This window comes from Alnus glutinosa, chromosome 14 (genome assembly GCF_958979055.1).
Source record: "Alnus glutinosa chromosome 14, dhAlnGlut1.1, whole genome shotgun sequence".
NCBI classification, from domain to species: Eukaryota; Viridiplantae; Streptophyta; class Magnoliopsida; order Fagales; family Betulaceae; genus Alnus; species Alnus glutinosa.
Genome location: NC_084899.1, coordinates 23,115,074 through 23,140,946, shown reverse-complemented (window position 1 = coordinate 23,140,946; position 25,873 = coordinate 23,115,074). Strand labels below are relative to the sequence as shown.

The window sequence follows — 25,873 nt, the reverse complement described above, 5'->3', positions numbered from 1 at the left end:
CTTTGACATAATATTAAATTATCATTTATCTTCGATGGGTAGAAAAATTATGAATCTAACTAATAAATAATATTAAATGAAATTATTTAATTATTTCTTGGTAGGTGAAAAGCCAAACATTGTAGTGGGTGATTATTGCTTATATCTGAGGTCAAAAGTAGGCTGGGTCCCTGTGATTATGCCTAATCTGAAACTTTTTTTTCCTTCTCTACATGATAATTATATTGGCTTAGCAACATAAATTAATTAGTTGGTGATTATTGGATAAGTCATTCTTGATTAATGCATGAATATTATTCACTCTAATTAGAACACTCCGAAGAATCAGATTCTTCCAAAAACATTAGAGGGAAATCAAGCACTTGAAAAAGAATGTTTTAAGTGGAAGGTTTGATTTCTAGAAGTTCATAGTACATGACCAGCCCTTCCACATTCTTCCATTATATAGCATAAGTGCGTCTTAGAATATGAACAATTCCATACAAATTGATATGATGCGTACAGTTCACGTGACACTTATCATATTAAACGCTAAAATAACAGTCCGCATGACATTTATCATGTTTACAAACTGACGTAGCAGTTAACGTGACACTCATTTTCATAAAATGCAGACTGTCACGTGAATTTGTAAAAGAATTGTAGTAAAAGCTGTAGCGTCGATCCGAAATAATTATCAAATTGCAAATTCTTTTCTTTTCTTTCGTTTTCAGCAGATTAATCCATATGTATGACAAACTTTAGATGCTTTTTTCTTTAGTTGATAAAATTTGCAGTTATATATACACTGAATCTTAATCTATTATATATATATATATATATATATATATATATATATATGCTTGATGAAATGACATGAAGATAAGTGGAAAAATTCCTCCTTACTCAAATTGAATATTCTCAAATTAAGAATCGAATTTTTGTTCCCTCTGGCCTTCTCTACAACATTCAGAAACCTCTTATATTCCTCAGAAAGTTGAGAGGACATGCCAAAAGATATCTTTGTATTCAATCACACACTTTCACCCTTTTTCTTTTCTTTCTTTTTGGTTATATATGCACATTTCAATCACTAGAAATGGCCACTCTTTTTTGGTTTTGGGACAAAGAGATTTCCTTTTGTTAATGCTTTTCAGAGAGCATTTTTTGTTTGAAAAACTATTTTGTGTTTCGAGCTATTTGTTAATGCTTTTGTATTAAAAAGAGAGAAAAAAAAAAGAGCGTTATCAAACAAAACCCCGTTGTCTTTTAGCCTTTCACGATATGTACCTTGCTTCATGATTCGCATCACAATCTTCAAGTATCTGTTGTCGTCGGTGATTACCATACGCACAGGCACACCGTCGTTGGATTCATCATGCATATAACAATGAATCGGACGCATAACATATAGCCATTATTATGTTGTGCAGTATTAAAATATTAATTTAAATTTTTTAGATACTTGATAATTTAACATGCAGAATCAAGCCTATAGTTATTGAAGTGGCACACCGTGACCGTCCGATTGAATTGAGTTGGCCCAAGCTTAGCCCAAAGCAAACAGATTGGTCTTTATTTTTGATTTTGTTTTGGGTTTTAAATGGACACAATGACGTATTGAGCTTGAATTTAATTTAATTTTTATTTTTTTTTCCTTTTACAAAATTGATATTCTCGTAAAAATTCATTCACGAAATACAATCTCTATCAATGGTTTTCAACATGAAATTCAAATTTAAGAACTATAATATATAATAAGAATCATACAATTTTTGTGAGAATAATCGAATTATTCCGATAGGAAAATGTAGAGACCCCAATGAAATGGGATATATATGCATTGCCTATCATGCAACAGATGCCATGTTTTTGACGTGAGTCTTATCTTCCTCTTCTCATGACAAAGGTTCTTCTAAATTGAATCGGAAAAAAATTTCTCCAATTTAACCTATTAAATTAACATCTGTCTTTAGAGCATGTAATTTACATGATTTCTAAAGATATAATCACATATTAGCTTACAAATTCATACAATTCATTAGAGGATATTAGATGCCTAATCATTTAATTAGGAGCAAGTGCTTGCCAAAGTGAATTGTTAGAAGTTGCAATTCGTGTTCGCATATCAAGTTCGGGCTGTGCCGATATATAAGCATAAGACTATATAGGTTAATTATAGTCCAACCCATTTAATTAAACGGGTCATACCCTCAATCTTAACCCGCTAATTTCGTGTTGAATTCATATCGAGTTCACAAGTCGTATCAAAAATTACCGACAAGTCATAAATATACGCTTAAATATAGTGTAAAGTATGTGTCTGTATCGACCCTTCTAGTCTTAGATAGGGCCAACCAGCACTCTTGTGAGAGTGAGGCCTATTCAAGTGACATACAATTTTTATTTCTTTTCAAATTTTCTAAGGTTGATTGGCTGAAATCTAGACTAGAGAGGCTTCTCACCCATTTTTCTATTTTTTGTCCCATCCTTTTTCTGGTAAAACAAGATCTCATTTCCTTGTCCAGATAACAAATTCTAACCCTAGGATCCCCTTGCAACATTTTTCTTTCTTGGAGGTGTTTGGTTGGATCAGACCTTCACCATGTTTGTATCACTACTTATCCTAAAACTAATAGAAATTAATAAATTCAATCATTTAATTATTACTTTAACAAGTGAAGCCCAATATCCCCTCAATAAGAGAAGTTCAACAAGTTGCATATCTAACTGAAATAGAGAGCAAACTATGACGGGTTTGAACTCAGAACCTCTGCTCCGATACTATATTAAATCACTATTTATTCCAAAAGAAATGTGAATTCAATCATTTAATTAATAGTTTAACAAGCCAAATGATCATTAACACTGGATGAACTTCTACAAACTTCCAAGCAGGGCAGAGGCCTCCTCTTGCAAAACCTTCCAAGCTGCAGTGACATGCCTCTCCTCTGTCAATGGAGCTCCTACAGCAAAACGTAGTATGTATTTACCTGAAAGAACCTGCATCATACGGTCACAAACAAGGAACTTAACTCGTGCACTGATAGTCATTACATGGAAGAAAATAAGTAGAAAGTAACAAACAAACCAATCAATATGAACATCAAAGAAAGAAAAATAAGCTTACTGTGTGAGAAATGAAAATTTTCCCAGTTGAATTTACCACTTCTAACAGGTCATGGTTCAGCTTATTGCCATGATCTTCATTGTTTTGAGAAGGCAGAAGGCGGAAACAAACTAATGAAAATATCCGAGGGGTGACAACCTGTACACAAGAACTTGGTTGACAAATTCTTAACAATGTATGCAGAAATCACATAGGATCTATGATGGACATAAAACTACATAAAATGACATTGAACTTCTAATGAGGAAAATATAACCAAACTCTACTCCTATAATATCCGATCAGGTGTTAATAATCTGGAGTAATAGGATTCGAACCTTTGCATGCTGGTACCAAAAACCAATGCCTTGCCACTTGGCTATACTCCATACGGCCTTGTTTTGGACATTAGAGCAGGGAGAGGGAGAAGGGAGAAGAAGCAGGGCCCGAAGAACGAGCCAAGCCGTGCAAGAACACAGGGATATTGCAAGTAAGCAGCAAGGTTCTTATTGTCACGAAAAACCTCCCAGTGTGTTTGTTATGGATCCAAAGAAGTATGAGCCAGTAACCAGTAACTAAAAGTTTCTTAAAAAAAAAAAAAAAAAAAGGCAGGAGGGGGAAGGATGATATTTTAATGAACAAACACTCTTCTTAAATAATCTATTTTGGGACAATCAAAAAAGGAAAGCACATGATTTATGATGGGATGGATGGAGTATATCAAATCCAACAAATAAGTTCATAAAGACTTCCATTACCTCAAATCTTGGGTCTTGAGCAACAAGCTCTTCAAAATGTTTTGCCAAGTTGACGTGGTTTCTTATGTAGCATTGCAGGTTTTCTATACCGTATAGGCGCAACACCATCCACAGTTTCAATGATCTGGGAGCCAGCATATAGAACAGTAAATATAAATATAACATGATTGGAGTCATTAAGATGTTGTGTATATGTGTGTGTGTGGGCATGCGTGTGTTTAAACTATGAACTCTGAGAAAGAGTTTGGACTAAAACTTACAGGTGAAATGAGGTTAATCCTTGACTATTGCAATAATGATAAGTTAAAGGGGAATTGAATTTGTTATGAAAATATATATATATATATCATAAGAGATTCCTTTCTATTTTATTTTAAGAATATAATAAATGGAAAACTATGTTATACAGAAAATTGGATAAAAATTTGGGTAAAAACATTTTGTAGAACTTTTCCCCTTATAGTTCTTCAACATATTAAAATCATTAGAGAGTAGCGAAACAAAGAAATGAACGGTTAACAGTCCATCACCAATTAAATTATGTGAAGGTTAGATTATTAAAAAGAAATATTGAAATTGTGCCTGACCAAAAAATAGAAAATAAAAAATGGTTAAAGAGTTACCTACAATGCCTTCTACACTATATTGCATATAAAGAGGCCATTGCTAAAGTGTTGTTCCAAAGCAGGCTAATAAGACTAACCTCTTAAATACTTGTATAAGATGAATAGCATATCAAGCAAAACATAAATGTCTTTTCTAAGGCAAAATGTTCAAAGGCACACCTAAACCGACGTCCAAGAGGAATTTGCCAATCTTTGTAATCCACAACCATGTTCGCTTGAGAGGCCTGGATTATCAATTTGCAATATCAAACATAGAAATCATATAGCAAAACAAACTCACAATACTGAAATATTAACATTTAATCTCAAACACTGGCAATCTACTATCTAATATTAACTCCCTGCCCCAGTCAGAAAAAGAAACAAAAAATAAAAATAAAAAAAATGAAGGCTCTTGAAAGCCAAGCCAGACTGTTTTGGCAAAGATATGTTTATAAAATGTATCGTAGTCATATGCTTCCAACTTTCCAAGGTTTTAACCCATATGCAGTTTAAACACTTGGTCACATGCCTTAAAACAAAGAGGAACTGATGTTTATGAAAAATAGAAGATGAGTTAGTTAATTACATGGCTTGATATAAAAATGAGTGCCGCAAAGCTAGACTAAAGACAAGTTTGACCAAAAAAGACACTCCAAAAAAGGAGATGAAGATGAGAGAGAGAGAGAGAGAGAGAGGGGGGGGGGGGGGAAACTAAGGGTTCTCTTTCTGTACTATATCCATATTAATTTTTTTCCTGAGCTATATCTGTATTAATCACGTGAAAACGCATGAGTGCCTCTAGAAGAAAAAAAAAATGTGTCCACGGTCTTTATTCTCAAGACACTGGTATAGACACCACCATTATGCAACCCAGTCTCCTAAAATTGCATAAACAATAGTGCCCCAAAACCCTTTGTTAAGACATCCACGAGATGGTCCACAAATCATATGATCATCCCTAGTAAAAATGAAGACTTTTTCTAGTAAAGATTTCAAATGCCTCTATGTCAGATAGGTTAATTGGCTTATAAACCCATTCGATTGGCTGATTTGAGCATTTATCACTTTGGCATGAACACAGCATATCCAATGATGCAAAATCAAATTCATTCAAAAACCTTCTTGCTAGGGATGACATGAAAATTGCAAACCTTAGGCCCTAGCCATGTCAAGAACCTTCACATCATTACATGGGCAATCCCAACTTTAAATGGGAATTGCTTAGTCAAGGACCATATTCATTCAAAAAGTAACAAATGTGGTTTTCTTTCTGTTCACAAGTGTTGCACAAGAAAATATCAAGACAATGTAAGAAAAACCTTACTTTGTTCTTCAGAAACTCTGGATTTGTAGACAGGGACTGAACCAAGGCATTTCTATCCTGTTGTCATGAAATTGACACAATCTATCATTATATATGAGAAAATATCAGATCAAATAGAAAATGAAATAAAAATTTGATAGCATATGACATCTTTATTTCAAAATTCGTGAGACTAGCACCATCTAGTAGCAAAAGAGTTTAAAACCATTTAGTTGGCCAGCTATATATCAGCAAAAATATATTATGGTAGGATTGTCCAAGTAACTAAGAGGTAAATCATTACTTTTTATTATAATCATATTGAATTACCATATTATTAAACCAAATGTTATGCTAAATTTATTATGACTTTTTTTTTTTTGGGGGGGGGGGGGGGGGGGGGGGGGGGAGGGAAGCTAATTGGTTTGAGTGACAATACTATGGCTATAGCATACAGCACATATGACTTCTAAAGTCTTCAGGCAATCTCCCAAGGTAGTGGAGCAGAGTTCCTTCTACAAAAACCTATAAGAGAAAGACATTTTACCCTAAAAAGGACTCTGGTAGCTGGACAATAGAGAAGAACTACAGAAATACCTTCCCCACATCGAGAATGCATATATACATCATGCAAAAATAATTGGCTTCAGATTTTACTGCAAGGACGTATTGGTGATCCATATCTATGTATGTCAATTTTCCTTTTCCATCGTTGTTTTAGAGAGAGAGGGAGAGAGAGATAGAGCAAATTAACTACAGAAGTAATTTGCCAACATGCAAATGTACATTCACAAAAAACATCCACACACAGAGATAGCATAATTAGCACAATAAAGAAATGAAGCATGGGCTTTTAATGGCATCATGCGGAGAAATATATATAATGGCATACCTTAACCCAAAGTGCAGAACAATCAAAATTTGTTAGAAACCATTTATGTGCATTCATATTAAATGAGTCAGCTTCTTCAACACCATCAATGTAGTGGCGGTACTCTGGACATATACAGGCACTTCCAGCATAAGCAGCATCCACGTGAAACCACAATCCATTACTCTATGCCAAGAGAACATGCATTGCAAATATTGTAAGCTTATCTAAATCTTCAATGTGTGTTAAATACATTTGCCATGAAATAAAGCATAGCTTAGAAGCACTCTTCAGACCCTTTACACAAGTAATAGTGAAACACAATTTCGTCCACAAGATGTTAAAAATTGAATAGAGTCCATTTGGTTTGTTTTTCAAAAGAGAACATAAATAATCTGCTCCATGTAAACTTCACTTAATCCTCGTATTCACCAATTTTGAAAGAACATTTTTGTTGGGCGGGGTGGAAAATTTTAGTTCAATCTTTTATTTACTTTCTGATTTGTTAGAAGAATGGCAAACAGTTGAGAAACAGAATTTTGAAGTTCTCCCCTTTCTTTTCTTAAAAGGACAAACGTATTTGTCTAGTTCTAAATACTTCTAAATGATGCAATTATGACAAACCATTTCTAACTCTACTAATTATAGGAAAACTTGATCAATTCTAGAGCGTAAGAGGATGCAAGCAAGCTTGCTATGCATGCTGTCATCAAAAGACGAATCATATATTTTTCGGTGGTTCGTCATTTGCACAAAGATAGTTCTCCCTATAAATCTAGTCCACACCAAAATATCAGCATAGTCCATGCATTCTTATGCCCATATCCTGGTAATTATCTGTAGCAGCATGGTAACTTCAATGCTTAAGGTCTTATAAAAAAATGAACTAGTCAGCAGCTGCAATGTTTGAAATAACTTCTACACTCAGTCCTACTTCAAACGCACATTGCAATTCTAACAAATGGTTCAGAGTAACTTAGTAAGTCAATAAACCCACAGTGGGTCAGTGGCTCTAAACCCATACAACTATCCATTAAAACTTCCAGTAAGTGAATCTAAAAAATATGATTTTCATAATATAACAAGTTACAATGCCTTAACAATGTCTTCATACCTCATGACAACCAAATCTGGAACTGATTATTCTTAAATAATATCCAGCTTAAGTTATGTTATAGTGTTGATTACTGTAAAAATTGAGACTGATAGTAACTTGGCCATGATAGCTTTCCATCAACAAAGTAAGCCACAAGGGCTTAAATGACCTAATAGGTAAATCATGTACTTCGCATTTGAAGAGTCTGTTGACCATTTTTTGATTCATTGCCATTTTGAAAAATATTATTGTTAGACATCAGTTTGGGTCCAGAAAGGAAGTTGATGGGGAAGGTGTCCCTCTGCGCTTCTTTATGAAATTTTTGGAAGATAAGGGAAACCAAAAGCAGATTCATTAATAGGTGTCCTTGAAGATCTTCAACAAAGCACGGGAGGACAAAGAATAGCAGGTTTCTGACTACATTTCTTGGCCTATTTTTAAGGTATTTTCAATGTGATTTTTTTTTTTTTTTTTAAATATTTACTCAAACTTATTTTTTAGTTAAAACATAATCCTTTTTGTTAATTAGACTGGTAGCTTTGTAGTTGGGCTTAGGCTTGGGGTAGTCGTCTCATCTCCCCTCCCTTTTGCTTTTGTAAAGAACTTTATTTATAGAAGAGGGTAAGTGGGTAACAACTCAAATTATCACAATAAACCTATATAATAAACTGATATAGTGAGCAAAGCATATCTCTTAGTTGGTTGTCTCATCAGTTCAGTTAAATATGTTACCTTAGCAATCTTTCCAAGAAAAAGCAAAGGATCAACAGCTGTTGATGAAGTAGTACCAACCTGCAAGTATAAATGGAAACCTTGTTTAGTTAATTGAAGTTCTAACATTGCATTATTTGAGAGTTCAAAGGAACCTATTCCTCTCCTGCCCTCCCTCCCCCGACCCCCACCCCCTGGCCCAAAAGAAAAAAATAAAAAATAAACCTAAAACGATTTACACTCATCCTAACCATAAGAAGATTCTTGGCAACAGAAAAATAAGAACCATATTTTCAGTGGTAAATAGAATTTACTTTAATAATGAGTAAGCTACCATACCATGCTGCCATAATAACATCTTTTTTATTTATTTAATTATTATTATTATTATTTTATTATTATTACTATTGTTGGTGTCATTACTTTCAAGTGAACATTTTCTTTCACTTGCATAAGAAATTTTCTCCGAGTAAGAAAAAAAAAAGAGAGAGAAAAAAAAGGAAATAGAAAAAGATTCCAAGGATACAATATGTTCCTCATATCCTCAGAAAATAACATGTACCACAGTTCTTTTTCTTGAATACAGGTGGTAAATTCTTTCCTAGCCTGAAAGGAAAAAAGAAAATAAAAAGGCTATCAAAGAATATGTTAGCCTCCAAACAACATATGTAGATGTTTTGAGTAGCATATCATTACTCAACTTGAGTACTAGATCATTGAACTTCTCTAAGTCAACCAATCGTCATGACTAGAAATCCTTTTTTTTTTTTTTTTGTGGCGAGCAACCCCTCTAAGGCAGGGTCACTTTGTGTACCCACCCTTATCAGATAAACCTTGAACTTGTGAAAAACACCATTTCCACACGGATCGGGTAATACTCTGGCTTTGTCGGTAGGCTAACCCCAAAGAATTGTTTGAACCCAAGGGGATTCAAACATAGGACTACCATAAAGACCAAGGCCCTTCCTACTTGAGCCAACCCCTTGGGGTTTAGAAATCTTTTCCTTTCTTTTATGTCCAAACCTCTAAAAATTGTCTAAGCCAACGCACAGCCAAATATTAGTATGCAACTGAATTTGCGATAAAAAATTTAAGTCATGGATATTGTCAGAAGAAATCATGCAAATTATTTTATCAATTGGCAGCTTAGATCTGAACAACAAAAAAAGAAACACTTCTTAATGGAATAATGATTTAAATCATGTTGATGGTGGCAAAAGGAGGAGAGGGTGTTCGAAAGATGGTGTTAACAAAACATAGAGTATTCTTACCAATTAGTAACTCAAGCAGAGCATTGAAAAAAAAAATGATGATAAAAACAGCAGGAAACAAACTAACACCAAAAGTCTTCTGTTTCTTACAGTTGCACATAAGAAAAAGGGGATTAAACCATTGGACATGTCACGTGCAATCGCTTCACGAAGTACATCAGGTGAGAGGGCATAGTTAATAGAAGAATCCGTTTTGAGAAACCTGCAATTTTCCGGATGGATTCCACCTATCTGTTATTAAACAATAAGCATTACAATCATAAATAATGAATGCCATTATTAAAATCACATAAATTCAAGACCCTAACCAAGTAACGCAAGATAAAATTATTAATATAGAGCACACCCATCATAGTTGCAACTCAAAATTTATGTCTTCACAATGTCTCAAGGTGTATGCAGTGTGCCTCAAGCACCTGTGGAAAACGACAATATAGAACCACATCGTCTTGGTTTCCGCCATGTGCTTAAGGCAATCATACAGCATAAAAAGCAATTTAGTTTGGCAGATAAAAACACCATAACAAGTTGTCCTTCTGTTGATAATAATATCAAGAAACTTCTCTCTACCATTCTTTTATTTCCTTTGGTCTGATTTTCTATCATTATTCAGCCACAAGATGAGTACAATTTTCTTTCATATCTATTCTACTGTATTAGTCTGACTCCAATGGAGGAGATGATGGAGAGGTTGGGAGCACTTTCAGAAAGAAGGGGCTCTGCTCAGCAGTGAACAAGCAATGAAGCACTGATACACAGGGAGGTTCCAAAGAGATGAAACAACAGAGTTTGGCAGCAAAACCTGGGGGTGGGAGAGAAAGAGAAAGTGAAGGGAACAATGGTTGTTGCCATATGGCCATTTCCAAATGCCCTGAAATACTAGCTACCGCCATCTATTTTGTTAGTATTAGCACAAGTATCTGAAGAGCTTAAAGAAAATTGGAAGATAATGAAAAGAGGAGAAAGCACGTGTTTTGTGGATGCACGAGGGGATAGCTAAACTACCCCTCCCAGCCCAAAAGAAAAAGGCCAAAATGAAAAACGGGGTGACAGCTGATGACGCATGTTCTTTATATAAATGAATTAAACCTAGAAATTGATGCATCCGTTACAAGTCATGCAACATAAACATAGTTATATACCATCCTGCAAATTTTATTCATTACATTTATGTTACAGATCATAGCATATGAATTCATGAATCATGCAAGTGTCAGGAAGCATCATCTGAATCTGCAAAAAAGAAGTTCAAAGAAAATTGATCATTTAGATACTTCTGCACATTTATAAAGCTACCTGGCAGGCTTTTTGTAGTGCAGAATGCGTTTGATCAGATGCATAAACCACAAGCTTCTCAAGGGCATTTTTGCCAACCCTCCGTAAAATCTCGTCACGAGCTGCCAATAGCACTACTAAAACAGCTTCACTTGCTGTGCCCTGTATCACTCCACCACCTTTTCCTACAACAAGATTCACAATGTAGTTATGTAAGCTTGAAACAATCCGATTAATAAAATCAAAAAACCTTGAACACCTAAGTTTGAGGATTACTTTTAACTTCCAAAAGCAGTCTAAATTCAATCTTAAAATAGAGCTAACCTCAACCCAACTAATTAAAGTATTAGTCCGGCACATCTCCTCTCATTGACATAAAAACATATTTCTAATCACTATTAAAAAAAAAGTCATATATCCTGCAAAGTCAAATATCCTTTAATTTGGATCATTCACTTAAGCTTGGTGTATATTCCTAGTTCTGAGATTCGTTCTTCAGCTGAAGCATTCAATTACCTGAGTTGCTTGGATGACCGATATAGTACCCTTTCAGCAATCTTCATATTTCTAGTTTTGATAAAACACACTATTTCTCTCCACTCCAATACTTCCAACTATTCAATCTATAATGCAATTTTTCCGAAGGAAAATTTTTTCAAGTTCTCTGTCAATATTGTGAGACCTCACTGTTTCCTATTTGTCTCTATTAAGCAGAATGGATACAGAACTCTGGCTTGAGAAATCAAGAAGAAGAAGAAGAAGAAGCTGTTACCTGCTGAAAGGAAATCATCCGGAAGTTTAAGCAATTTAGCAAGCCAATCCAGAACAGTCATTTCAAGCTCTGTTGCTGCAGGAGAAGTTATCCAACTGAAACCCACAATGTTAAGACCAGCACTGAGCATTTCTCCTAAGAATCCGGCAATGCTGCTATTAGAGGGATAATAGGCAAAATAGTTTGGGCTTTGCCAATGGGTTACCCCAGGTAATATCTTCGCCCGAACGTCTACAAAAACAGACAAGATTTTTCCATGGAAAATGTTTTTATCAAATTGAAGGGGGTGGGGTTACAATTAGACAATTTAGCAAGACCTACATTGTATTCCACCCAACAAATAAGAATAATAAGCGACATACATATTATGCTAGAAGTTTCCTTTTAAATTACTTTCCTATTAATCATGCAGTAACTAACAAACAAAAAAAGCCAGTTGAGAAACTTCACCATTAAATATATCTTCCAATGACTCAGGATGATTAGGTGCAGAATCTGGTAAGATTCTGCGAAGATAACCGGGCTGCATAGAAAGACTGCATTCTTAATACCAAAGGGAGAAGTTCTATTAAATAGAAAATAAAATTAGACCACAAAATATAAAAGACAACAGAGTAAAAGACACAAAGCATTCACATCTTTAAACTTGGGTTCAAAATTAATACCAAAGGGAGAAGTTCTATTACATAGAAAATAAAATTAGACCACAAAATATAGAAGACAACAGAGTAAAAGACACAAAGCATTCACATCTTTAAACTTTGGTTCGAAATTGAGCTAATATAACTGAAACATAAATTCCACCCAGAAATAAAAATTTAATGAATTGCACACCTATTTTCAAAATTCTTGTTCATCAGTATTGTTATTATTGTCCAGTTACACATGCACACATTTGGCCTTGAACTCACAAGTTCACAACCTTGCCCCCCCGCAACCCCATTCTTCAGGGAATAGGAGGTTCCATTTGAATAACAGTTCATTGGCAGCTATCTCCAATACCCAATACTCACACGCAGATAAAGAGAGATATTATGCCTTTCAAAGACGTGGGTCTTCTACATTGAAATCACTGGTTATAATAAATTCATACCCATATGTACGTAAAGAAAGAATCTGAGACACACACGCACACACAGATAGAGAGAGTGTAAAGACCTCAACTTGGCTGAGAACTGGAAAATCCTCAATACTTTTGTAGTAATCAGCAATAAAATCCACCATCTTGTGTGCATGCTCTCTGAGTTGCTCAGCATCCATTGGCCTCAACCCACCATCCCTAAGCTCATCCCACAATGCAAAAAAGAAATACCCATGAACCAAAATAACCAGATAAACATACTCAAACAAAGAAACCAACATCACAAAATAAAATCTTCAAACGAAAATAAGTAGACAAACAGACCAACAAACATAACCCAGAAACAACCAGAAACACTTGTCGACTTACATTGCTTTTGGTTGCTAACGCTTAGAATTTTGGCAAACAAGTGATCAGACCCCTCTACTTGGTAACCGTAAGGGAGGGGGATGAGGGAGATAGGCAGGTCTGGTTTCAGTCTTTCAGATGTGTGGACGTGGACACGACCCAAACGACAATTCTGCAGGCGGGAGTTGTCCGCGCCATACGTCTACATTTTGGTATTTTTTTTATTTTTTTTGCTCTCATCTACATTTTGGTATTAAATTTGACCAATTATTTTTAAATTTAATTAATTAATATTGAGATATTATTATATAAATATTTATTAATTTTAAAATATAGGAAATACTATTAGGTGATAAATGTTAAACTAGATAAAATGATAGATACTTTTTTTTTTTTTTAAGAAAGAGTACTGCTTTCATTAAAATAAGTCAAAGACCCAAAGGTCCAATTACATTGTTAAGGAATACCATAACTCCCTAAACATAAAATCAGAACTAATTTCTGATTTGGGAGCAAACTATCTAAAAAACACTCAAAGATTACAATAACCAACATTGGAAATCACTCTAACCAAATAAGCACCACTACTAAAAAAGATGGCTGATCTACGCTATAAAGCGAAAAAAAACTCTAATAAAATCCAAGCATCTAACAGGCAGCTTGCAGATCTAACTAAAGAACGCAGCATCCGACAAAACAACACCCCCACAAACGAAGGTGGCTGGAAAAACTGCAACTAAGAAAACCAAAAACAAAACAACAGAAAAAAACACCACCCAAACAGAGACTCGGTGAGGGGAGGGAGGAGCCGCCAGCAGGAAAACACCCGATCCTCCGAGAACCGCCGTCCGACGTGGTAGTGGAAGCCGGGAGAGTGGCGCGTGGCCATCACTGATTATCATATATATTTGAGTTGTGACATCAATTAAGTCGTATAAAATCTTAGTTATATCCTAAAAATTATTAAAAAATGGGCTTGATGACAAGTTCTCTTAAAAATTTATATGGTAGCACACGAGTAATACTAAAAGTTCTTCATGTGTCATTTTTGTGTCTATTTAAAAGGAGAAGTACTATACGTGCGTCAAGAGTCCGGCTCTTGACCCACGTGGCACATCATTTTTCTTTTTTCTTTTTTATTAAAAAAAAAAATTCAAGAAGAAACGTTGAAAACGCGGGCGGAAGGAAAGCATTTCAGATTTGTCGAAGAAATTTTCCCCCCATTTCCCAAATCTCCCCCTCTCCACCGTCCCCTCCCCCACCGACCGCCCACCGACCCACCGTCCCTCGGCCAGCTCTTTATCTCTCTCTTTCTCGCGAACCCAAATCTCCCCCTCTCCGGCCACCGTCCCCTGGGACCACGATTTTCGCGAGACTATGGAGCCCCAGTTCCGGATCTGGACTCGCCTGGATTGGTGTGGGTGGGGGACATGAAGCGGCCAGATCTGTACTCGCCTGGACGTTCTTCTCTCCTCCAACTCGACCTCTCTCCATGGCTGCCTCATCCTCTGCTCAACCAACTACAAACCCGCAGGTCTATTTTTTTGTTGATTTTTATTTTGGTTATAGTTCATGGGTTGTTTTTCTGATTTGTGGGTTGTTCTGGGTTTGCTTTTCTCCTGTACCATTTGTTTGGTTACCGAGAAAATGGAAGGAAACCAGGAGATTTAAAGGTATAAAATGGAAGGAAACCAGAAAATGGTTTTCCTGTGTTAACGAAAACTAGTGTGGTTTGGGCCTTTTTGCACCGTTGATTTCCATAGACTTTTTGTACCGTTGATAAAGATGGATTTATCATGCGTGTAAATTGTAATTGTGAACAAAGAGCATGTAGGTTATTAGATTTTATTGCAGACAAATTGAGGGTTTGATGACATTAATTAATTTATTTGAATTCAATTCATGGTGAAGTTAAAATTGGAGAGCTGTCATTAATTAATTTTTTTCTTGCAGATTGTTGCACCATCTATGGCACTATTTGGAGCTTTGAATCTTACCCGGTATGACATTTGTTATAATAAAAATCAAAAGAATATATCATTCTTTCTATTATAGGTTTTGACTCAAACCTATTTTAATATGTACATGTTTTTGAAGAGAGGAGATCTATCTACAACATTTTGATAATTATTGTTGAACATTTTAATTATGCACTGAATTGGTATTGATTTGAAGAAGCAATTTTGGGGAAGTTAGGAAGTGAATTATGATTTATTATGCACGGTTGGGTTTTGCTTGGTTTAGGTTTTTGTTGTCTCATACAATTGTTTAATTAAACCATTTTTTTTTTTTTGTGGAATAACTTTTAGATGGACTTGTCATTGAATTCACTATGCGAAGATGATTGTTTGTTGACACATAAACAACTTGATGATGTTGTTCCCATCAAAATGGACCCTCAAAATGGTATGATGGGCTTTTTACTTTTAATTTTTGTAACATATCTTAGACTAAATGTTATTATTTATAGTTGGGTTCTTTACACTATATTTTATTTGTTTTGATATAGATGAAAATGAAATTAATGCGGATGAACAGTTGAATGATGGTGTGAACAGTTGTCGTTCCAAGCTCAAGCTCATAGATAAAGATAAAAATGTTAAGAAACCTACGAATGGGATGTTGTTTGGCTTGATAGAGGAACTTCATGAATATTATAGAAATTATGCTAAGCAAGAGGGTTTTGGTGTGGTACAGAAGAAGAAAAAAAATGATGAAAATGGAGATGTACATTACATCTTACCCGAATGCTGATAAATAGAAGAAATTGGAGAACAAAATTCACATGCGCAAAAATAGAAAAAGGGGAAATCTTTTGATTGAAGTTGTGAGTTAGGCAATTTAGTTGATTGCTTGGAACTCATCAAGTTGTAATGAGACGTTTATTGACTTATGAGGCTGTATTTTTTATGATCTTATATTATAATTTTGACCGGCTCATGATTCTCTTTAATGTTGATATATGTAACTTGACATATCTAAGAAATGTAGAGGTCAATTTTATGGTTGTGGGAATAAAATTGTAGGTCATGAGGTTTAACAACCAAGTTGGTGCACGTTATTTGCTTTTTAAACAACCAATTTTGTTGCAAAGCCAGAATATTCAAAACACGAAAACAATGGAGAGCAAAATGCGCAATATGTCAGCATCAAAAAAGTCCATTGAGGACAAAATCAATCCGAAAACAAGAACACATACTGCAAAATGTCTCAAAAAAGCATATAAATAGTTCTTATATACATAACAGTTTAATGAAGAAGGGTGCTTGCACTACCATAAGCAACACAATCTTTTTTTACAGTATGCAAAGATACAAAATGCTTGTATTGTTACTCAAATTGTGGAGTAGGACGAGGCTTTAGCTTCCATATGAATGTATACACTTAAATTAGCATAATCATATATATTGTACAAAGACTATAAAATTCAACCACAATTTGGATATAGAACCATATTAAGATACACATGATTTTTACAACAAAAAAAGGTTCTTCCAAGTTAAGATTATCGGTACATGCACTTTGGCATTGTATGTGACCTCTGGAAAGATACAAAGCCAAGAATAGTTCCAAAAAATCTTGGGTTAAGGACCCTTTTAAAGGCATCAATAACATCCATAAGTTTAATTATTGGGTTAGGGCCCTCTGCCTCATCAAACTATACATAAGTTCAAATTATCAGGTATTTGATGAGAATGATCTGCAATAAGAAAGACTTCTGGTGCCTAGTCTTGCATCTCACCATGTTCTCCCACTGCAAACGTGAATCGCAACCTGCACTGGTAGCCAACCTTAATGCTTGTTTATTCTGCACCCTGGCAATAGAAAATCAATAACAATCTATTAGACAACAAAAAAGTCTATAAAATGAATACGTGGGAGGCCAACGATCAAGAAGATAAAATAGTCAATAAAACAACAAAACCCTTCCAGATTTTATTAATTATTGATTGCTCAATGAATCTGGATCAAAATCTTTTGCCTACAATTCATAGACAAATACTGTAAGGCAAATACCCAAAAGCACCAAAAATCTCTCAATGTGATTGACTAATCAATACATTTATTTCAGCTTATACTTGAAAACCAATTTGTCAGGAAGATTTTCCAGATAATCTCATGGACTTTGTGCTTGACAATCCAAATAATCTCATGGACATTTTCTCCTCATATTTGGAAGGAGACCCTTGCCAACCATTTTCTCATGGAGCAAGTATCCTCATAAATGGTTCAAAATAAGTTCAAAACACCAAAACAAACACCAACAGCAAAATCAACCAAACAGAGAAATCAATAGGATTACAAACCATAGCCAAACCAATAGAGAGACAAGCAAACCCAGAACAACCCACAAATCTTTAAAGAACCCTGAGAAACCACAATTTTAAATCTTCTGGTTTCCTTCCATTTTCTCGGTAACCAAACAAATGGTACAGGAGAAAAGCAAATCCAGAACAACCCACAAATCAGACAAACAACCCATGAACTATAACAAAAATAAAAATCAACAAAAAAATAGACCTGCGGGTTTGTAGTTGGTTGAACAGAGGATGAGGCAGCCATGGAGAGAGGTCGAGTTGGAGGAGAGAAGAACGTCAAGGCGAGTACAGATCTGGCCGCTTCATGCCCCCCACCCACACCGATCCAGGCGAGTCCAGATCCGGAACTGGGGCTCCATAGTCTCGCGAAAATCGCGGTCCCAAGGGACGGTGGCCGGAGAGGGGGAGATTTGGGTTTGCGAGAAAGAGAGAAAGAGAGAGACAAAGAGCTGGCCGAGGGACGGTGGGCGGTCAGTAGGCGTTGGTGGTCGGTGGGGGGAGGGGACGGTGGAGAGGGGGAGATTTGGGAAATGGGGGGAAAATTTATTCGACAAATCTGAAATGCTTTCCTTCCGCCCGCGTTTTCAACATTTCTTCTTGATTTTTTTTTTTAATAATAATAATAATAAAAAAGATGTGCCACGTGGGTCAAGAGCCGGACTCTTGACGCACGTATAGCACTTCTCATTTAAAAATTAGGTAGCTTTTAAAATTACCATTGAACTTGTGATTGATCGCTATTGAATTTTGATCAAATGGTAATTTTAAGAGCCACATCATTTTTAGAGAAACACAAGAGTGACACATGAGAAACTTCTATAATTACTCGTAGAATTCCTTCAAAATTTTGGAACATTTTAAGAATACCTACAAAATTAAAAAATTAAAAAAAAAATGAGTCCATTAGCTTAACTAGAAACAAATCCGGCAAAATCACTGGAATTGGAATTGGCTCCAATCTCGTCTTTAGATAAGATTTGGCTTATGTTCATGCAAAAAGATTATACGTGTTGTAATTTTTTCAATAGTCTAAATTTTATTTTATTTTTTATTGTACTAAAAAAAAGTTAGAATTAAATATAGACCATTGAAAAATTATACCATGTACTGTATTTATTTATTTATTTTTACGGCATTTAAGCTAAATCCATTTAGATTACAGTCTAACTATAATTATGCTTGGAGACTTCTCACAATTGCCTGCCCTTAAAAGGGACAAGTATGCATTTTATAGTAATGATTTAAAATTGGTACATCCAACAGTATATTTGAAGTTGATATTGACACGTCTTTTAAAATATTTAAATAATATGACATAATATATAGCGTTATACACGCAAACTATAAATCTTACTTATAAAATAAATATCCTTGTCACTTGAGAATTGCAGGTGTTGGAACAAGGGACTCATATTTTATTAGGTACGGTACAAGGTATTTTAGGGTTTTTCATATCTGTTCGTACGGTAGGGTTTTGTTATAAATATATTATGTTGTAATCCTAAATCATAATTGAAATAGACGCAATCATGTGGACGTAAGCATATTGCCGAACCACATAAATATGTATATTGATTTTCTCTTATCTCTTTTTTCGATTCCATATTATTCATCATTGTTCTACACAGTAACAACAGTAGGGGTCCGGTCAAATCCATGAACCACTTAAATTGTGACACATCACTTGAGAACCAAATTTTAAAAGAAAAAATTGGGAACTCTAACATTTTTCCTTGCAAAATACTATAGCTGTGTTGGACTCAGCCCATAACCCCATTTCCAGAGTCCAAAAGGGATTTTCAATTTAGTGAGGCCGACCGGAGCGGCCCGGCCCGGTCCGGCCCATAAACCATCCTCTCTCTTCCACCATAGCCAAATCTCCATGGCAGTAGATCAAGGACTTAGAAGAAGAAGAAGCGAAGATGGAGGACGAGGAGGAGATATACGACGGAATCAGAGCCCATTTCCCTATCACATTCGGCAAGCAATCGAAGCCCCAAACCTCTCTCGAAGTCATTCACAGTGCCACTCGTCGCACCACCACCACCACGAACCTTCCAGAAAACCCAAAACCCTCGTCCTCCATCGCCAACAAGCCCACCACCGACATCCCTTCTGTCTCCTCCTCCTCCCGGGCTTGGCTCACCTCTCTCCGCAATCTCAAGCCCACAAACCCTAACCCTAATTCTTCTGCCAACGGTGGGCCCGAGACCGATGAAGCTAAGTTGATTGGTCCGCCTCCGTCGGCCCAATTACGATCCGACGATGAGGAGGGGAGGCCGCCGGCGGGCCAGTTGGGCTCTGAGGACGAGGAGGAAGAGATGATTGGGCCGCCAAGGCCGCCGCCTGGGCCGAATGTGGGCGAGTCTGGTTCGGACGATGAGGATGACGATGACGAGGAAGAGGAGGACAAGAATCGGTACCGGATTCCGCATAGTAATGAAATTGTGCTCAAGGGGCACACCAAGGTATTGCTTTTCACCTCCCAATCCCTATTTTCATGTTTCGATGACTCGCACTTGTCGAAGTTGCAATGAGTAGATTATGTTGAATGGAAAATGAAATGATGCTGTTTATGAAGCGTAATGCTATGAATTGGTGTTGAAAATCGCGATTTTAAACTGCATTTTTAAATAATGCGTTTTGAAATCACATATCCAAATGGACCCTATGAGCAAAGAGACAAGAAAAAGCAGTAAATTAGAAGTTATAGCTTTGCATGAACTTTCAACAAAGTGATAAGCTACCGGTATATATAGTCTAAAGGCAAATTAAGTTGCAATTATGAAATGTTAACATTTAGATATTATGTGATTGTTGTTTTTGAGGAAGAAGCATACAATAGGGGTTATCTTTTAATATGGCAGAGTTTCAGATAAAAGTTTGTTTGTGGCAGATGGAGATAGCTTAGGCTATGTTTTTGTGGGAGCTCAAAGAATGAAATGTCTCTTAAATGTTCAGAGAACATAACTTATTGAAAGGCTATTGGACTTGGGATGGTGCGGGGCTTGAGGAAAAAGCTTGAAACAAACTGAAGTTGTTCAAAGTGAAATGTTTTTAGATTATTTCCTTGCGTATGAAGCCGTGAGATGCAGTTAGCTTGACATATAGCCAAAGGGAATGGAAGTTTGTGGCTGCAGAGAGCTTGTACTTTTTTGAGAAAATATAGATATGGTTTTTAACTTAGATTTTATATACTTAGATGTAATCTTAATAAGTTGATGTATCGTTATATCATTCCAAGGGAGTCATATAAAATATACTGTTTGGTAAAGATATATGATTGATTAGTTACTTCAAGAAAGTCAGAAATTGTAATAATTTATATCTGTTACATGTCACAGAAATTTCATGCAAAAATAAATAATTTACCTATAAAAACGATGACTCAGAACCAGTCAAATGGAGAAAAACAACTCATTTGAAAAGATGTATTATCTTGATTTGAAGTGTGCATCTTTCAGTTTATACTGAGAACTTTGTTCTTGGTGATCTTTTGACAGGTTGTTGCAGCTCTTGCTGTTGATCCCTCTGGGTCTAGAGTTCTTTCTGGTAGTTATGACTATACAGTACGTATGTATGACTTTCAAGGGATGAATTCTCGTTTGGCATCATTTAGACAGTTGGAACCATCTGAAGGTCATCAAGTTCGTAACATTAGCTGGAGTCCAACAGCAGACCGTTTCTTGTGTGTGACTGGCTCAGCTCAAGCTAAGGTACTAGATACATCTTTTTTCTTGTGTCATTTGCCTAATACTATAGAATATAGGGACACAAGTCATTCCCATCTTCCTTGTCTTTCAGATTTATGACCGTGATGGACTTACTCTAGGTGAATTCATTAAGGGTGATATGTATATTCGTGATCTGAAGAACACCAAGGGCCACATATCTGGATTGACTTGTGGAGAGTGGCACCCTAAAAATAAGGAGACAATTTTAACATCGTCAGAGGATGGATCACTGCGCATATGGGATGTAAATGACTTCAAAAGTCAGAAGCAGGTTTGTCGTATTTTGTTACCTTAATAGGCTAAAACTGCTACATGCCAAATGTGGTGGTAGAATATGACATGCATTCGTCCATGATCTTAACCTAAAAAGACATTTACTTGAAATGGTTTTGAGAATCATCTGGCCTTTAGTGAGTAATCACATGTTGCAGACATTGGCAAGGTTGATTACCTTAGGATTTGTAACTTAATAATTAGTGTAAGCGTAATTAGACAAATTAAGTCTACATATAACCCAACTGAACAATAACAAACATGAAGGCAAACGTAAAAGTTGTGGACAAAAATGTCAACCATTGGCCTTTTTTCCCAAACAATTTATGGGCTTATTGTCATGCGTAAGTTTGTTTCTTTTTTATTTTTCTTGGGGAGGGAGGGCTGACCCAAAATGCACAAGGGGGGCCTATGCTCTCTTTTCAAGGGGTCCCGGGGTTTTCTTTTTTCTTTTTTGTTTGGGGGGGGGGGGGGGGGTGGGTTAGCAATTTCCTCCCTCAACCCCAACATATTGATATATCCAGGAAACTAAATGCTTCAATCATTCAATGGATAGGTCATAAAACCAAAGCTTGCGAGACCTGGAAGGGTTCCAGTCACCACGTGCACTTGGGATCGTGAAGGGAAATGCATTGCTGGTGGCATAGCAGATGGTTCTATACAGGTACTTGCTGCTGTTGTCCTGATATCTTTGTGCCTATTGATTGCAATAGGGTAGAAAATCTCTTGGTTCCTTTGATGTTCGATATGCTAACTGAGTTTTTTTTTTTTTTTTTTTTGTTGTGTGGCTCTTGGACATAATGAACTTTGCATCAGCTTTTCTCACATTGGTGGCTTTTGTTTTTTTAACAGATATGGAACCTTAAGCCTGGATGGGGAAGCAGGCCAGACATATATGTTGAAAAAAGTCATTCAGATGATATTACTTGTCTTAAGTTCTCTAGCGATGGGCGAATTTTATTGTCAAGAAGCTCTGACGATTCACTAAAGGTGATAATAAATGTGTTCAGAGGCTACTGCTGTTCAGTTTATTTTGAATATGCACCTCTTCTTCATCTGTCTAGCTTGTTTTCTCCTTGTAATTTATGAAATATGCATGTCAGGTTTGGGATTTGCGCCAAATGAAAGAGCCGCTTAAGGTGTTTGCGGATCTTCCAAACCACTATGCCCAAACGAATATTGCTTTCAGTCCAGATGAGCAACTATTCTTAACTGGAACATCTGTTGAAAGGGAGAGCACAACCGGAGGTTTGCTATGCTTTTTTGATCGAGCCAAGCTTGAACTTGTTTCAAGAGTTGGGATATCCCCTACTTGTAGTGTTGTGCAGTGTGCTTGGCACCCAAAGCTTAACCAGGTAAACATCATATAACATGCCTTTTTGTCTGAAAATCATTCTACAATCACCTTTGTTCTTACATGCAGTACAACAGCATGATAGTAGATCATAGTCATATGTATCTCATAGATTAATAACACTTCTGTTCCCAAGCTATTTCGCTGTGAGTGGGTTTTTTTAGTTGTGCACATATGGAAGGTTATTTGCTTTCCTCCTCTCTCTCTCTCTCTCCATTTGGAAGGGCACACAGACAGGCACAGTTGTGAAGTAAGAAGTGAGAAAACATACTCATTTCATGCATGCTTTTCTTTGTTTCTGCAGATCTTTGCAACATCTGGGGACAAAAGCCAAGGAGGCACTCACATATTATATGATCCAACCCTCAGCGAGAGAGGCGCTCTCGTCTGTGTTGCACGTGCTCCAAGAAAAAAATCTGTTGATGATTTTGAGGCAAAACCTGTGATTCACAACCCTCATGCTCTACCTCTATTTAGAGATCAACCAAGTCGAAAGCGTCAAAGAGAGAAAGAATTGAAGGATCCAATGAAGTCCCACAAGCCTGAACTCCCCATGACAGGACCAGGCTTTGGTGGAAGAGTTGGTACAAGTGCAGGCAGCTTATTGACCCAATATCTTCTTAAGGTATTGTGTTATAGCCCTCTAGAACACTCCTTTTCTCGTCCCTTTCTTTTCACCCTTGATGTTTCCATACTTAAAAAATGAACTAGTGAAGAGACTTATTTGAGTTCCATTGCAGCAAGGGGGTATGATCAAGGAGACATGGATGGAGGAAGATCCAAGAGAAGCTATACTAAAGTATGCTGATGCCGCCGCAAAAGATCCGAAGTACATTGCCCCGGCATATGCACAAACCCAGCCTGAAACTGTCTTTGCAAAATCAGACTCTGAGGATGAAGAGAAATGATATGATTCTGGTTCTGGTTCTTGATAGCTGCCATTAGTAGGGGAAAACTTCTGCTTAAATATAACAAAGAAAATTAAGACCAGTTGAAGTGGAAAATGTTTAGTACCTTAGCCATATAATTTTTCCAACCTTCCCACCCCTTTCCTTTTCTTTGAAATATTGTCGCAGCCATAGAAGGTGTTTGAACTGAGCTGTGTCCCTACCCTTCCGACCTTAATGGCTATGAAATCAAATTCCTGACAGGATTACCCCTGTAAGACTTGACTTCGTTAGTGTCTGATCAAATTAGAATTACAATTTTGCTATTGCCTTCTCGAAGAATCAAGATAATATTGTAGCCTTGTACAAGTATTTGTATAGTAAGTACTCTAATTTCATTTTCTTGTGCTGTGTCTGTGCTTGATATTTTAACTTTCTCGACTGCCTAATGAACAATTGTAAAAGGACAGTTGGAGGAAGTTCCTGGAAAACTTTATCCATCCTAAAATGTTTAGGGCAACAGTTAAAATAGCAAAATGTGTTGCCTTCGGCTAATTTTACCTGATAGGCTGATATGGATTGGTATCTGGTAGATGAACTGCATCTAGTGGTCAGCCCTAAAATCTATTCACTACTATTTTGTTTAATGATGCTGGAAGAAAGACAATTAGGTAACATTTTCTCTTCAGAAAATAAGTAAGAATAAAACAAAATGATTAGAAAAGAAAGATAGTTACTTGTGGAGAGATAATAACTAACCAAAAAGTGAAATTCTTTACTGTGCTATTCACTTTTCAATACAGTCTATTCTATTCTCTTCTCTACTTTTTTAAATATTAATTTTCACTCTTTTTTATTTTATTCTTGCTGACACTCATTTTTTTCTTTTTTCTTTTTGAGTAACGGTCATATTTTTTCAACGGATATATTCTCTCAAAAAGGTTGTTGAGAGTTAGCGGCGGATGATTTTGCTAAGAGTAACGATTCATTACTACCTAAAGATACTACTTTTCACCATTTTGCCTATGTGGCAAGGTGGTCTCCACTACTTCCACCTTGGCACATAGACAAGGTGATGAAAAGTTGTATCTTTGGATGGTGTTCAATCATTACTCTTTTGCTAAAGTGTTGTTGAGAAGAAAAATAATAAAATAATCAAAAAGTATTGTTGACAATGAATAAAAGAAATATGCATTTTGCTACCGTGATCGGCCAAAGGTTACTAATCATTGTAACAAAAAATGTGTTTTACATACGTTGAAGATAAGCTGTTGGACATGATTTTTGCCCCAGCAAATGCTCTAAACATGCAAGTAATAAATAGGATATGGCAAATGGCAATATATGACTGCTATTTGTATAATGGAGCTGAGTTGGCATGTTTGATGCTGGTTTTGGAAAGCATTTTTTTTTTTTTTTTTGTTTTGAGTTTAAAAAAGTGTTTTGATATGATATAAAGATTAAAAGTATTTTTTGGTGGAGTCTGTATTTGAGAAAATATTTTCTATGGCCACATGCCACCTTTTTTTATTTCTTATTTTTAACTTTTTTAAAGCAAAAAGTTAGCTTCTATAACTAAAACTAAAAGGGATTAAGCACTTATTTTGTCAAAATATTCCTATGAAAATGTGTGAAAAGTTTTTTAGAAAATGTTTTGTGTTTGAATTATCTTTGCGCACTGCTGCACACCATTCTAGTTCTTGCAGCTTTAGGTTTAGAGGTAGGAAATTCGGCAAATAGCAAATTTAAAGATGCTTAAATTTTTTTCTCCTGAAACACAACTTTGAAAGCAACTCCCAATAGATTTATATTTGAAAGAAGCTTTCAGATTTTCAGTGCTTTTAGAATCTAGAAACCCATCAACGACTTTGAAAGGTGCCTTCAGCAGCTGATCTCATTATGAAATTCACTTGTTATGCAATGCAATGAGAGCCCTAAATTGGCATTAAGACAGTGCCCTGCTCAATGGGCACATTGAGTGCACATTTAACGATCTTAACTTGAGATACCAAAATGATGCTTTGGTAAAATGAGAATATGGTCAAAGCCATACAAGATGCACACACCACACACACCCATATGGTGAAGCATTTATGGGGTCAAGGGCTATAACTCACCGGTAGA

The 25,873-nt window shown here is 36.0% G+C and overlaps 2 protein-coding genes and 1 long non-coding RNA gene across 3 annotated transcripts; 1 reads left to right on the top strand and 2 right to left on the bottom strand.

Moving 5' to 3' along the window:
- Positions 1-2,734: 2,734 nt before the first annotated feature.
- Positions 2,735-13,383, bottom strand: LOC133856990 (phenylacetaldehyde synthase). Its single transcript, XM_062292068.1, has 13 exons — positions 13,204-13,383; positions 12,912-13,032; positions 12,204-12,276; positions 11,754-11,984; positions 11,003-11,166; positions 9,797-9,937; positions 8,457-8,516; positions 6,650-6,814; positions 5,779-5,835; positions 4,632-4,696; positions 3,847-3,970; positions 3,110-3,247; positions 2,735-2,982 (listed from the first exon to the last, which is right to left on the bottom strand). Coding segments are annotated over exons 1-13 (1,464 nt in total). The 5' UTR covers positions 13,206-13,383; the 3' UTR covers positions 2,735-2,859.
- A 3,218-nt stretch (positions 13,384-16,601) lies between these two features.
- On the bottom strand, positions 16,602-18,040 carry LOC133857743 (uncharacterized). The gene is made up of 2 exons (XR_009898369.1): positions 17,704-18,040; positions 16,602-16,997 (listed from the first exon to the last, which is right to left on the bottom strand). It is a non-coding gene; the product is annotated as an uncharacterized LOC133857743 (long non-coding RNA).
- Positions 18,041-19,383: 1,343 nt separating this feature from the next.
- LOC133856989 (uncharacterized) lies at positions 19,384-24,151 on the top strand. The gene is made up of 8 exons (XM_062292067.1): positions 19,384-19,969; positions 21,005-21,217; positions 21,306-21,506; positions 22,065-22,172; positions 22,361-22,498; positions 22,612-22,863; positions 23,167-23,487; positions 23,603-24,151. Exons 1-8 carry the CDS (start codon positions 19,424-19,426, stop codon positions 23,768-23,770), a joined length of 1,947 nt encoding a protein of 648 aa, XP_062148051.1. The 5' UTR covers positions 19,384-19,423; the 3' UTR covers positions 23,771-24,151.
- Positions 24,152-25,873: the final 1,722 nt, after the last annotated feature.

Coding starts and splice junctions, on each gene's coding strand:
- LOC133856990 (XM_062292068.1), bottom strand. Junction 11,985..12,203: donor ATTGGAAGATATATTTAATG/GTGAAGTTTCTC, acceptor CTGTTTTTGTAG/ACGTTCGGGCGAAGATATTA. Junction 3,971..4,631: donor CCTCTTGGACGTCGGTTTAG/GTGTGCCTTTGA, acceptor GCTGGCTCCCAG/ATCATTGAAACTGTGGATGG.
- LOC133856989 (XM_062292067.1), top strand. CDS start 19,424: ATGGAGGACGAGGAGGAGATATACGACGGAATCAGAGCCCATTTCCCT. Junction 21,218..21,305: donor CTGGCTCAGCTCAAGCTAAG/GTACTAGATACA, acceptor CTTGTCTTTCAG/ATTTATGACCGTGATGGACT. Junction 22,864..23,166: donor GGCACCCAAAGCTTAACCAG/GTAAACATCATA, acceptor TTGTTTCTGCAG/ATCTTTGCAACATCTGGGGA.